The sequence below is a fragment of the Nelumbo nucifera genome, chromosome 7 (assembly GCF_055504915.1).
Source record: "Nelumbo nucifera cultivar China Antique chromosome 7, China Antique-T2T, whole genome shotgun sequence".
Lineage (NCBI taxonomy): Eukaryota > Viridiplantae > Streptophyta > Magnoliopsida > Proteales > Nelumbonaceae > Nelumbo > Nelumbo nucifera.
In genome coordinates, this window is record NC_142655.1 from 38,518,731 (window position 1) to 38,532,444 (window position 13,714).

Consider the following 13,714-nt stretch of genomic DNA (forward strand, 5'->3'; position numbering starts at 1 on the left):
TTTCCCGTCCCCTCCCCACCAAAACAATCTCCATCCCCGAGTACATTGGGTCGGAGAAGTCGGGTCCCGTCGGGGATGGGAAAAAACTGCCATCCCTATAGAATTTGACGACTTCTATTTCCTTCTTCCTCCAACCCATTGGTGGACCCACGACATTCGGATTGGTTCCCCACTCTGCGCACCCCCAAGGCCACAGGCGGCCAATTGGCCACAGCCTATCTACCCCGTGCATTGGGAGCATCTCCAGTGCTTGTTACGGGGAGATCAGGAGATGTTCCCAATTCACCTGGGATGGTCTGCAGCCTGCAGGTCACGGGTGGGGCGCACTGTGTGGGGAGCCATTCCATCTCGTATACGACCGTTGCATTCCCCCGTCTCGCACTGTATTACAAATGATATTTCGCATTCAAATTTCAAAAGTTCAAATTGCCATAAAGAAAGCTGTCATTTTCCTGCAATCTCCATGGCTCACTCCACCAGAAGCTCTCGAACTTGGAGCTTTCATAGCGTGATCGTCGAATCCACTCGGAGCCGACACTAGTTTCGTTTTTAAGGTAATGAAGATTTGAATGAGATTTGAGACCTCTGGGTACGAGAGGAGGAATCTTTTGTCTTTCATTCCGCTCTCTTTATAGAAGTCAGAGCTGAAGCTACTGAGATTTTAAACAGTATTTGTAAGGATTTTTTTTTTGCGACCAGAAAGTTTATGATTACTGGGTTTGTAGTGGTAGAAAGCTTGGATATTTGATTTTTTTTTCACTAGTGAAGGATTGTCCATCTTTAGTGGGTTTTTAATCACTCTATTAAGTCCTTGAGTCCCACTTCAGAAAACCTGAGTTCTGTTATTGGAAATTTTATGATACTCAGAGCTTGAAAGCGGGGTTACGATCTCAACTAGGTTTTCTCATATTTACAGTATTTCCTTTTGCAGCGGCCAGTTTATGGTTCAATTGAACTTTCCACGATTGTGACTTTCATTCGAAGTTGTGAAATTTTGTCCAAAATGAGAGAAGATTATTCTTGGGAGAGCCGACCAAAGCCTGGTAAGTTTGCAGATCAAAACCAGATAGTGAGGGCTAATGCGAAAGTCAGTAGTAACTCGTCCAAGCTAAAATCTGCATCTGCTTGGGGTTCAAACATTGTAAAAGGCTTCTCTGCAGATAAGAAAAGCAAACAGCAGACAACAGTCCTAAGCAAGAAACTTCCTCTGACCAGCTCCGAAATCCGTACTCAGAAGAACGCATTGCTGCCTCACCACTCCCGTGTCAAGCGGTCTCTTATCGGAGATTTTCCATGTTCAGCCAACCCTGCTCAAGTTCACCCCCACACTTTTGATTTCCAGAGGACGAAGTCCAATGGGTCTCGTGATTTGTTTATTGAGTTGGATCACCTGAGGACTTTAGTCCGAGAATCCAAGGAAGGAGAATTGAAATTGCAGGCTGAGCTGTTGGAATATAAGAAAAACCCAAAATGGACGGATCTCGAAATGGAACTGGAATTAAAGAGGACTGAAGTTGAAAATCTCATCCAGAAAGTAGGTTCATTAGAAGCTGAGAGAACAAGGCTCTATCACCAACTTTCCTCTTTACCTTCTATCTTACAAAGCCAGGAGGAAGCAATCAGAAGAGAAGATCATGAAAACGCAACTGCGTCACAGAGGAATCTCGAGATGGAAGTTGTTGAGTTGCGACGCCTAAACAAGGAGCTCCAGTTTGAGAAGAGGAATCTTGCATGCCGGCTTTCTTCTGCCGAGTCGCAACTGGCTGCTCTTGCAAAGGTTTCAGAGGTATTCACTTGCTTCTATAGAATCACAATGGCTGTTTTTTTCCTGTTTTGCAGTCAATGAATTCTTATTTTTCGATTCTAGTTAGATTTGAAACATGGTCTTAATTTTTCGCGGTCTTGATTATAAGCAGAGTGAGATTGTAGCGAAGGTTGAAGCCGAAGCATCCCTTCTTAGACACACAAATGAGAACTTGTGCAAACAAGTTGAAGGTCTGCAGATGAGTCGGTTGACTGAGGTTGAAGAACTTGCATACCTTAGATGGGTCAATTCGTGTCTACGAAATGAATTGCGCAACTCAGGATCCACTGCAGCTTCGGATAAGTCACTGAGTCCCAGGTCAATCGGTAAGGGCAGTGAATGTATGAGCTCCATTTCTGCTCTATCGAAAGAGTCATTAGAGTTAAGTAGTGCATCGAAACTGAATTTGATAAAGAAGTTGAAAAGTTGTTCTAGAATCGAGGAAGGTATACCAAACTTAGAATGCGCAGATCATGCCCTATACAAAAATTGGGTGGAAGCCCAAGAAGGGGGAAGCCCCAGAAGAAGACACTCAATAAGTGGATCAAAATTCTGTCATGAGGACATGGAAACTAACAAGAGAAGGCAGTCTGATGGGTTTGCAGGCTCACAAGAAGCAGAGAGGGAAGGAGTTCGAATGGTTGCTCTAAAATATGATTTGGGTGTTGTTCAGAGTCCACAGTTCCTTGCTAACAGACCTGAAACTAACAAAATTACAGCTTCTTTTGATATTGAGAAACGGGCCCTACGCATTCCTAACCCGCCTCCAAAGCCTTCTGGTTCCTTTTCTACCGCTGTAAAGCAAAACGGTTTAGCTCCAGCTCCACCACCACCACCACCACCTCCACCACCGCCACCTCCACCAAAGTTTTCAATAGGAAGTAGCACAAGTCTGGTTCAGAGGGCTCCGCAAGTAGTTGAGTTTTATCATTCACTTATGAAAAGGGAGTCGAGAAGGGAATCTTCCAGTGGAGGAATTTGTGATGCTCCAGATGTTGCAAATGTTCGCAGTAGCATGATTGGTGAGATTGAGAATCGGTCATCCCATTTACTTGCTGTAAGTCACCTTTTCACCTTGCATTTTAATTGTTTTTGGGTTGGTAAGTTGGGATTAGAGGGCACAGTATGATCCCAAGTCCCAACTCCTGCTTTATTCTCCACAATGTTGTCAAAATCTTACGATTTACAATACAATTCATGATTTGAATCATGAGTCCTAAGGGTTTCGATTCAAATTTTATGTTTGAATCTTTTTTTTGCAAAAAACTTTCAATTTTTGTTTGAATCCTACGATTTGATTCATATATCTTACGATTTGTACGATTCACTATGATTCAAACAAACTCAATTAAGAATTAGTTATCTACTTTATTATTATTTTTTTGTTTATATTTAATTTTGCCAAAAGGAGACTTTTTTAAACTACTTACTAGAAAAATATTTATTTAAAGAAATTGAGTTTATTTTCCATTATATGTATGTTAAAGGGCCATTATATGTAGATTTGTTTGATTTTCAAGTCCAACTTGATTATATTATCTTAGGCTTTTATTGTATAAGTGCTGCATTGTATTGTTTTAAGTACATATATGGTAGATATAGATTTAAAATTGAGTAAAGTCAATTTACTATATATATTTAGTCTTTTAATATATTTATGTTTAATTTTTTAACAAGTTAGTAAAAAATAAAAATAATCTTACGATTTACGATACGACTACGATTTTCAAAACACTGGCTCCATAAATATTAACATAATTCATGACTTCAGTGTTCTGAAAAAAATAATTATTGTAATTTGTACATTTTCCTTCAAAATTTTTTATGGTAACTGAACCAGCTCTAACCCTGTTAATTGTTATGGGTTATTTGTAGATAAAGGCAGATGTTGAGACTCAAGGTGAATTTGTGAACTCATTGATTAGAGAGGTCAATAATGCAGTTTATCAGGACATTGAAGATGTTGTGGCATTTGTGAAGTGGCTCGATGATGAACTTTGTTTTCTTGTAAGTCTATTCTATAGTTTAGAAAGCTTTTCTTGGAACATTTTATTTTGGAAGAATTACAGCATCTGAAATTTTTTCACTGAGGCTGTATTGGGTTTGACAGAACATAAGAGAGAGACAGAAAATTGATGGAAAGTTATAAAGGATTTTTACAAAATTTGTTTAACAACTTCCTCTCAACTCTCCGTTTCCTTAAACCAAACATAGCCAAAGGTTGTGTCTTGATAAGCTTCAGGATTTGTGTTTTTTCAAAGTCTAAACGCAGAATGCCCAAATGCACGTTTGGGTGGGCTTTGGCTTTGCAAGGTGGGCGGGCGATCCACCTGGATATAAAGTGAAGAACCCGGTATACTGAGTAGCTGCCTCTCAACCAAAAAAAATGACTTTCCCATGAAGCTTATTTGATGGCTTCTCCAAAGCAGCTCAACAAAATGATTAGTGATATTTTTGGGTATTGGTGTTTGAACATAGTAAGATAATTTGATTACCTTTCTAGAGGTCTTCATCATACTTGCATATTCTTGCAGGTGGATGAAAGGGCAGTCCTAAAGCACTTTGACTGGCCAGAGAAGAAAGCTGACACTTTGCGAGAAGCAGCATTTGGGTATAGAGATCTGAAGAAATTGGAGTCTGAAGTGTCATATTATGAAGATGATCATCGGCTACCCTGTGACATTGCATTGAAGAAGATGGTCACTTTGTCAGAGAAGTAAGGAGTTTGACCAGCAGACCTTAGACCTGAGGGGCTGGTTTGTTTGCAGTGTAATTTCATTTCCACTGGTACAAAAGTATGAGAGTGCAAATTCTGGTTTATTTCTTCTTTATTATCTTTTGCCTTGTCTTAGGCCTTGTTCGTTTTTTGGTAAGTTATTTACCCGGGTAAGTCTTTTCTGGGAAACGCTTATCCGGGTAAGTGTATTTATCCATGTTCTTCTATTTCCCATGAAAAGAAGACAATGACCATTTTAACCATAATAATCCATTATTACAAGGGGCATTTTTGTCCCATTCAAGTGTTGGCAACTTCCCCCCCACCAAGGAGATGGGTATCACTTACCTGGTACCCAATACCTAAGAAAATAAACTTTCCCTGATCCCCACATAAATCTGAAAAATCCCCCCTCTCAAAATCTAGAAAAAGAATACCCCCTTAGTGCATATGAATCACAATAAAACTTGAAACAATGTAAAGTGAAACCTAAAACAAAATTACATTAAAAATTGTATTTTTCTCATTTGCACTCTCATGCATTTACACCCAAGTATAAATGAAATTACACTGCAACCAAAATGGAGCGTAGCAACTTTTTATAAATAAAATAAAATTTAATTTTATGTATTGCTTTTAGGATGGAGCGCACTGTGTACAGCATTCTCAGGACAAGAGATGTGTTGATGCGTCACTGCAAGGAGTATCATATTCCAACGGATTGGATGCTCGACTCGGGGATTATTAACAAGGTAATTTTCTTCTTATCTGTAATCTTGACCATAACCTTCCTCAATTTTATAGATCTGATAAGTTTTTGTCATTCCTTTCTGTTTAGTGCAATATAGGGATTTGGCCTGCATTATATATCCCAATTATAATTTTGTTGGAGTTGGTTTTTATTGTTGTAATTGTATACATAATTATTATAACTATTCATACAGTGGCATATACCCTCAATTTAATATCTATTTTTCTCTTTTGCCATAAAATACCTATTTTTCTCATGATATACTTTGTAATGTTATGTGTGAATTTAACAAATAAGTAATAGTTTTTTGGGTTCAATTACTTAAAAGTACCCTAAGGTTTAAAACCCTACTTGAAGAGTTTGAAGTTTTGGAAATGCAGTTTCCGTTATGGTTAGCTGTTAGATTAGACATAAAGACTCTTTTGCCCTTAATTGTTCTTCAAATTTTCAAAATATACCTCTACCTTTTTTTTTTACTTTTTTTTGGATAAATACCATTTATTAGAAAGGCTTAGGTTTCTTAAACCAAAAGAAACACCCAATCTAAAACATTACAACATAACAGATCTCCAAGTTTCTGAATACACTCGTACAACCGTACCATGCTTTACAATTAGAACGATAGCTAGCATGTGCATCAAAAATTTGTATTTCAGTTTACAGGGCAACCTGTCGTCCACTAATCCTTTGTTGTATTCACCACCACCCCCACCTCCAAAATGACAACCACCGGTGGCCCTCTGGTCATTGTCATCGCCAATTTTACCTCCTCCGACCAACAAAACATAGAACCAGAGTACTGTTGTAGTGAATGAGGAAAAGTCCTCTCTCGTGCACGGTATGGATGACTAGGAGCTCTTTTGGAGGGCATCCATGGTTCCATGTATCCCATCCAAGGTTGCTTTCATGTTCTTTACAGATCAGAAGTGGTGGCTTCTTATACCTAAAAACTTTTGCAAATCTGATTCCTTCTTTAATAACACACCTTTTGAGAAGAAACCTTCGAGAGCACACCTAAAAACTGTTGCTGCAAGCCCGACTACCACTGGGTGCTTTGTAGCCCTTGTTCTTTTTGTCTTGTTTCACCACATGCAATATGCAATACCTGGTTTTTGTGTTCTAAGTGCAATAATAATATTAAAAGGTATAATGGTATGGGTGAACATTTCTTTTCTTTGTATGCATAATTCTAAATTCTGAATTCTGAATTTTGAAAATTGTTAAATTTTCATTTTAATCTCATATATGAGAATTTTTGTTTGTGTTTTTGATGTATCTTTGAAAAGCAAAAAGTTGTAAGATTCCTCTTTTAATAGATAAGAGAAAAGGAAATGAATATTCATTTTCCTCTTAAAGTTGTAAAAATCCTATAAAAAGAGATAAAAGTTAAGAAGAAATGAACAAACCCTAATACTCCCAAAAAAAGAGGTGTAATTGCAGCATCTCTCTCCCTTTCATTCCTGTCCTCCTTTTGTTGGTTTGGTCTGAGTTTATCTCTAGGACTCATGAATGCCTTTAGTTGTTTCAGCTTTCAGGCATTTTAAGCCTTTCTCAGGTGAGACTATGGGAATCAAAGAGAGTACGAGAGAGAGATACTAGATTACATAGAGAGCTAAAGAGGTTTAAGGGAGAATGTTAGAGGAGACAAAGAGGGGCATCTGTGCAAGAGATGGTTGGGAGATGCCATGTATAGGTCAGAGCCACCAGTGTTTCTCGCCACATCTCTACTCTAATCGGTAAATGTAGAAAAATTGGGAATGGCCGGTGTTGAGGTTAAAATTGGATTTTTGAAAAATTAAATGTGTTATATGACGTCACATGTAAGCAGAATGTGACCGTCAACTAAGAAGGGTAGTATGTGTTGTATTATTATATCATACTTTTGTGCATTCTAGGGTTTTAAACCTTAAAGGTAGTTTAAGTAATTGTTAAGTTCAACGGTAATTTAAATAAGTATTTTTAGTTTTTTTTTTAAGGTTCAAAATATCCATATGTATTGTATTGAGAGCTTTTTGATACGTCCCTATAAAGGGTGTATGGACCTTATACTGGCCCCTCTAAATCAAATTAAAAAAAAAAACTAAAAAAATTACCCATATGCCTCTACTGATATATCAGGCATATCGATATTTTGAACCTTGGATTGCTTGATTCATCATATGCGTGGATCGACATGGGAGAATGTTACCGTTAAAGCTGCCAGAGAATATTCGGCCAACGAATCTCTAGCCGATTATATGTAATATCTATGAATAAAGGCAGCCATTGCCATTGGCCAAACTCTGTCCTTGTTTTCTTAAATTTGACTATGGGTATAGAGAGACGGCATCTGCCATCAAAGAAATATTAGAAACTATGTAGTTTCCTTCTCAGAAACAATGGAAGCAGTACAGAAGTGATTGGTAATACTTCAGGGCTTCAGCTGATCTATATTCTATTCAAGAGTGTTTTAGTTGAATATATCAGTGTTTTAGTTGACTGATGGAAAGTTGTTAACACCTAAACTCCAAGAATTCAAGAGTTGAGAGCTCATAAGAATCCTTTTCTACATTCGTTTCCCGGGACTCAAACTCTTGTGGCTATAGAGGAACTCTAGTAAAAAACGAGTTTGTACAACCTGCATTTGGCATTCTTTATTTTAAGGAGTTATCTTCTTTTTTGCCATGAATAATGAATTTTTAATTATAAAAAAGAGATAAGTCCTTAAAATAAAGAATGCCAAATGCAGCTTTAAATTCTTCATTGTACAGGCAAATACACACTAGAATATGAAGTTGGACATTTCGCAGCTTTAAATTCTCCATCCATTACCCTTATCTGCCCTGAATGTTAGCTTATGATGACTTTACATGTGTAGTGCCTTTTAACTCTTAATTGGTGAAATTGCAGATAAAGCTTGGATCAGTCAAGTTAGCAAAGAATTACATGAGAAGGGTGGCGATAGAACTTCAATCCAAGGGAGCGTCAGACAAGGATTCTTCATTAGAGTATATGCTACTCCAAGGAGTGAGATTTGCTTTCAGAATACATCAGGTAATGGAAATGGCAAATACAATACTCTCCTCCTAGTAGTTATTATTGCCCGTTTGGGGGTGGCGGCTTTTGGTTTAGCGAGATGGGACCTCACTAGAACAACAGCCAACAAGAAATGTTTGACAAAAAACGAAAAACAAATCCTGGAAAGCACAATTTGCTGGCCCTCAGCCAAAAAATTGGCTTCTCCACAGAACCTCAGTAAAAGTAGCTCAACCAAAGCCCTTAGACCTCCCAAGCGGCTACTCTCAGATTGTTTATTGCTTTATTTTTAGGGTTCATTCTTTTTTTGGATTTTGAGAGGGAGGAAAGATGGGGTGTATGGGATTTTCGTCCTTGTTGCCCAAGATACTTAAGTTTTTTTTTCAGATTTATGTGGGGCCTAAAAAAATTCATTTTCTCTAGGTATCACTTATTCGGGTAAGTGATATCCATCTCCTAGTGAATAAGTAACAACATGGGAGAAAATTGTCAATGACAAAATTACCCCTTTTAATAATGGCTTTTATGCCTAAAATGGTCATTGTCTTATTTACCTAGAAAATAAAAGAACATGGATAAATGCACTTATATGGGTAAATACATTTACTCGGATAAATAACTTCCCTAAAAGGCCTCAATGAATGTCATAAAGGAGGATTGTTTAGAACAAAACATTCCACCATGGGTGTGGCAAGTTCCACAACCACAATCTCAAAAACACAATGGCAGAGCTGGTAATCTGAAAACAAACACTCACTATTTGAGATGATGTTATAGTGCACCCTAGGCTCAGCTTGGAAGGAGTGTAAATACAAATATGTAGAGTGCAAAAACCTTGTATTTTGTATTGTTTTGTATGTATTGCACCGTACATATTTGTACTATGTGAGATGATGTTATAGTGCACCCTAGGCTCAGTTTGGAAGGAGTGCAAATACAAACATGTACAGTGCAAAAGCCTTGTATTTTGTATTGTTTTGTATGTATTGCACCGTACATATTTGTATTTGTACTCTTTCCAAACTAAGCCTTTTTGCACTCTACATATTTGTTTTTTTACGCCTTCCAAACTAAGCCTTAGTCTCAGTTTGGAAAGAGTACAAATGCAAATATATACAGTACAAATACATATTAAACCCTAAACCCTAATGGTCTAACCGTTTTGGGGACTGGTTCCTGGGTCGAATGGTCTGACCGTTCAGTTTGAATGGATGACTGGTTTTGATTTAAAATATAAAAAAAAAATTAGAATAAAATAATTAAAATAAAAAATGATGGCTCAGGGTCGGTTTTAGGGTGAAACGGAACTAATTACTTGATCGGTTCCTGGGTCAACTGGTTCGACCGTACAGTCCAGTATGATTTTCAATACCATATGAAATACAAAATACAAGGTTTTTTTTCAGTCTACATATTTGTATATTTGTAGTCCTTCCAAACTAAGCCTTAATGACAAACTGAAGTTGGGTTGGAATATTCTAGTAGTTGTAGTGCTCCTTTTATTTATTGTCTCTTCATGGCATCTATCATTTTGTTCTTGACATTAATAAGTTTTTCATGCCTTTCTCATCTTTCAATTCCCTTTGTTTGATCGTTAGTTTGCTTTGGATTTCATTCTTTCTCTATCATGGTATTTGAAATTTGAAGCAGTAGGGTGGTTTATCTTTCTAAATTGTATTTTCTTCTCTATAATGGATGGAATTATAACTTGCTATTCTTTGCTCTTTGGTAACACAACTTTCATAATAGCATGTTGCATTGGTTCTTCCTCCTTTTCCCTCTAATTTTTTGTCATCAGCCTGTGGTGCAGTAACCTCTCTAATACTTATCAGAGTTCAGTATTTAACAATAGATTTTTAGTAAACTCATTCATTGATAATTCTGCACTAATAATAGAGTTGAATATTAGTCAACAATTTAGACTTTGATAATTCTGCACTAAAATTTCGGAAAAAAATCTGATTTGAGTTTTCCACGTCTCTTATGCAGTTTGCAGGAGGATTTGATGTAGAAACAATGCAAGCATTTGAGGAGCTTCGCAAACTAGCACATGTCCGTAATTCAAAATAGACAAAAAGGAAAATAGAAAAAGAGGAAAACAAAAATGTCCAGCTTACCATCTCAGTAAGCATCATTTAGTATATACGGGTGCAAGTGTTAAGTGTGTAACTGGTAGCAAAGTAGTAGAAATGGGAAAATAAGACAGAAAGAAGAATGTTGGAGTTGCTGAATATTTGACAGTTACATAATAGAGAGCTACAGAGCTTGATGAGAGTTTTGCTTGTAACTCTCTTTTTTCTTTTTGGATTTCACATTCATCTGATATATGGGCTTCTTTTCCTTTCCTTACCTTTTCTTTCAAACCAAACACACCCTTAATTTATATAACATTGCAAAATGCCAATAGAATTCAAATTCAAGCACATTCTATTTCTAAATTTTATGGATTTAAATACCGGAAGAGTACTGAAGCGAACCTGTTGGTGTAGCAAGTAAGTTGAGTGAGATGAATTGTCAGTGACCATAGATATGGAATCCGAGGTTTGTGGTCTGAGATCTGAGACTGGACAGAAATGGAATCGGCTGAATTTTCTAAGCACAAGCCTGGAATCTGAAGTTCATTGTTTGTCATTCTGGGATCTCCCCTGTTTATAGTTTTCTCGGAGGCCTCTTCTGAAAGCTTCCGAGCCCCTTATCATCGGAACTTTATATCTCGTTTCCTCTTTCATCGATCAGATCACGTAAAATGTGTGATTTGAGAATATTACAAGTCACCAAGGTGTTTTAACTGGTTTGTTTCAGCGGGAAAATCATTATTTTGAAGGATTATTATGAGATTTTGATGTACTAAGACAGGTTTCATTCTTAACTCACATGTTTACTCAAAGGCTCTATTTTCTAGAAAACTAGTGAATAGTACGGGGTAATTAAATGTGTGTATAATTTAGTTTGAAGTTTACTATTTAGTTATCAAAAATTAAATTAAAAAAAACTAATATGGGTCTTGCATCTTTGTAATTAACAATCTATTCTGGCCTATTTTATTTGAAACCCACTAGTAATTTATGTTTTTTTAATTTGATTTAAGATATTAAATGAGATATTATTGGTAAACAATAATCCACTTTATTTGGTATTTATTATTTATCTAATAAATCTATTTTGAGTTATTTATTTTTAAAAGTTAAATTAGGTTGCTTCTTAAAAGTTAATTCAAGTTTGTAATTAATAAAATTCTTTTTGAAAAAAAAAATCATTTAAAAACAAACATAGGTTTATGGCCTTTAATGGGTTTCACCATTTGTATTTAATAGACTATGGATAAACATGTGTTAAGCTAATAAATAATTGTCAATTGAGAATGTTTAGGAGTGAAACTACCCACTTTTTGAATCCTATTTTTGAATTAATCAGATGACATGAGTTTGAATGGTGGTAGTGGGTTGTGAGCTTTACCAGCAATTTCTCAGAAAATGCTACATGTCTAGATTTTCAAAAAAATGAGAAAGCCACATGTTTGAATGGTGGGGGCTGTAACCTGGTAGTGGGTTGTAGGTTTTAGCAGGAACTTCTCAGAAACTGCTACGTGTCTAGCTTTCCAGAAAATGAGAATGCCACTTGTCTGAATGGTGGTAGAAAATGCCATGTGTCTATATTTCCAGAAAAATGAAAATGCCACATGTCTGAACGGTGGGGGGCTGTAGCCTAAAGACCTTCCTTTAATATATATATATATATATTTAGATTGCTGAAAGTAGTTCCTAAAATTGCATTTGCTTGAACGAGCTACAAAGTGGGCCCATAGGTTGGCATAACACAACACACAAAATGGGTCGTGCTGGCATGGCCTACTGACACGGAGTGACATGAAGTTAGCCCGTTATAGGTTGCACCGTCCGACCAAGAATATATAGCAAGGGGGTGCTACATAAATGCCCCCAATAACTATAGTCTATAGCCCAAAGATTAATTGGATTAATCAGGGTGTCACATGACAGATTAAGTAGTCATGTGACATGGGCGAATTTGGGTATGGATATAGGTTTGGATCAATAGATAAGGATAAGAGGATAAGTCTTATTCGCTTAAAGAATCTAGATCCAAATAAAGATTTGGATTAGGAAACTCCTAATTAGATTATGAGAGTTGCTCTTTAAGATCTATAAATAGGAGAGGGCAAACTGCTCCAATTTACACAAATTACTGCTCTCAGTTCTCTCTCTCTCTCCTTCTGCTCTTGTCGCCATACATACCCAATTCATTCTCCACCTTTTGGATTGATAGAGATAAGTTCCTGCCTCTGATTTTGCAAGAAAATCATATAAGATTCCGTGCTCATCTCCCTTGCTCGATCCAAGCTGTTAGATTGCAGTTCTTGCTAAAGGACTGCCTTGCTGAACTTGCTTCATCTTAAGCTGTGCCATCTTCCGTGGAAGCAGGTTTTGGTACCCTATTTGGGCATGAACACCTACTTTGGGAACTACACGTGTGGATTCCATATCAAGTATTCTTCTCCCTTTCTTTTGGTTTTAGATTTGGTCCGGATTGGTTCAAGAACGATCATTGAAAAATGTAGCTTTTCTAAAACTATGAATGCGATTCCCGGAAGGGAGAAATTTTTTTTTTTTAAATTTCGCCCAACCATTTAGCATGGTTCAGCCATCCATATAATGGATTTCCCCTTCCTTCAGATAGTTTGAGTTTTTCAGTTAAGCGATGGCAGGTGACTGATAATCATTCCATTCAGTCAACCATGGCGTTGTTTGAACTGTCAGGCCTGTGCGAAGCTTCTCTAAGAGGACCCTGTTCGATTGTTTCTTAGGCTTTCCTTTGGTTTCTTGCTCTGATTCTGTTAGCATTTTTGTGTCCATTCGTTTTCTCTTTCCGTTTCCTCTTCTCCTTTGTTTTCTTTGATACCTTTGTTTTGTCAGTAATGGCTCCTCGTGCATAGAAGAAGACTATCAAGTTTGAGTGCCCTTTGTGGATTTTGTGAGGAATGTTGACACAATCGAGTTGTTGTTGGAGTATGAATCTACGAGAATGGCTGGTGGTGCAAGGGGTTTCTGGTCTCCTATGCTAGTTTCCCGAGGGGAAGGTGGTAAATATGATGTTGTGGAGCCGAGGGAACTACTGTCCTTTGTATGGTCATGTCCAGTGCATTGTGTCCTTTAGATGTTATGAGCCAAAGATGGACGATTCAAGGTCATTGGTGAACTATTCGGCATGGGCACATTATATGCTAGAGAACCCTATGTATTGTTGGTTGCTCCATAGTGCTAGATTGCTTCGGTTTGTTGATTGCTTTTTGGAACTGCCTGACAAAATGGGGTCAGTTACATGATACCTCTTCTCACTCATTGGTGCTGCTAGACGTATACATTTGTTGGTGCCTTCGATAAATTTGGCATCGCCGTGAAGGATGTCGCCG

At 37.3% G+C, this 13,714-nt stretch overlaps 1 protein-coding gene across 3 annotated transcripts; it reads left to right on the top strand.

Annotated features, from left to right (window-relative positions):
• The first annotated feature begins 414 nt into the window (after positions 1 to 414).
• LOC104587866 (protein CHUP1, chloroplastic-like) lies at positions 415 to 10,573 on the top strand. Of its 3 annotated transcripts, none has more exons than XM_010245620.3 (8): positions 415 to 554; positions 932 to 1,786; positions 1,917 to 2,861; positions 3,680 to 3,811; positions 4,339 to 4,520; positions 5,161 to 5,272; positions 8,161 to 8,304; positions 10,276 to 10,573. In XM_010245620.3, exons 2-8 carry the CDS (start codon positions 1,004 to 1,006, stop codon positions 10,354 to 10,356), a joined length of 2,379 nt encoding a protein of 792 aa, XP_010243922.1. In that variant the 5' UTR covers positions 415 to 554; positions 932 to 1,003; the 3' UTR covers positions 10,357 to 10,573. The 3 variants fall into 3 exon arrangements, with proteins under 3 accessions (XP_010243922.1, XP_010243923.1, XP_010243921.1); XM_010245621.3 differs by having other exon boundaries at positions 538 to 674; XM_010245619.2 differs by lacking the exon at positions 415 to 554 and having other exon boundaries at positions 864 to 1,786.
• The last annotated feature ends 3,141 nt before the right edge of the window (positions 10,574 to 13,714 follow it).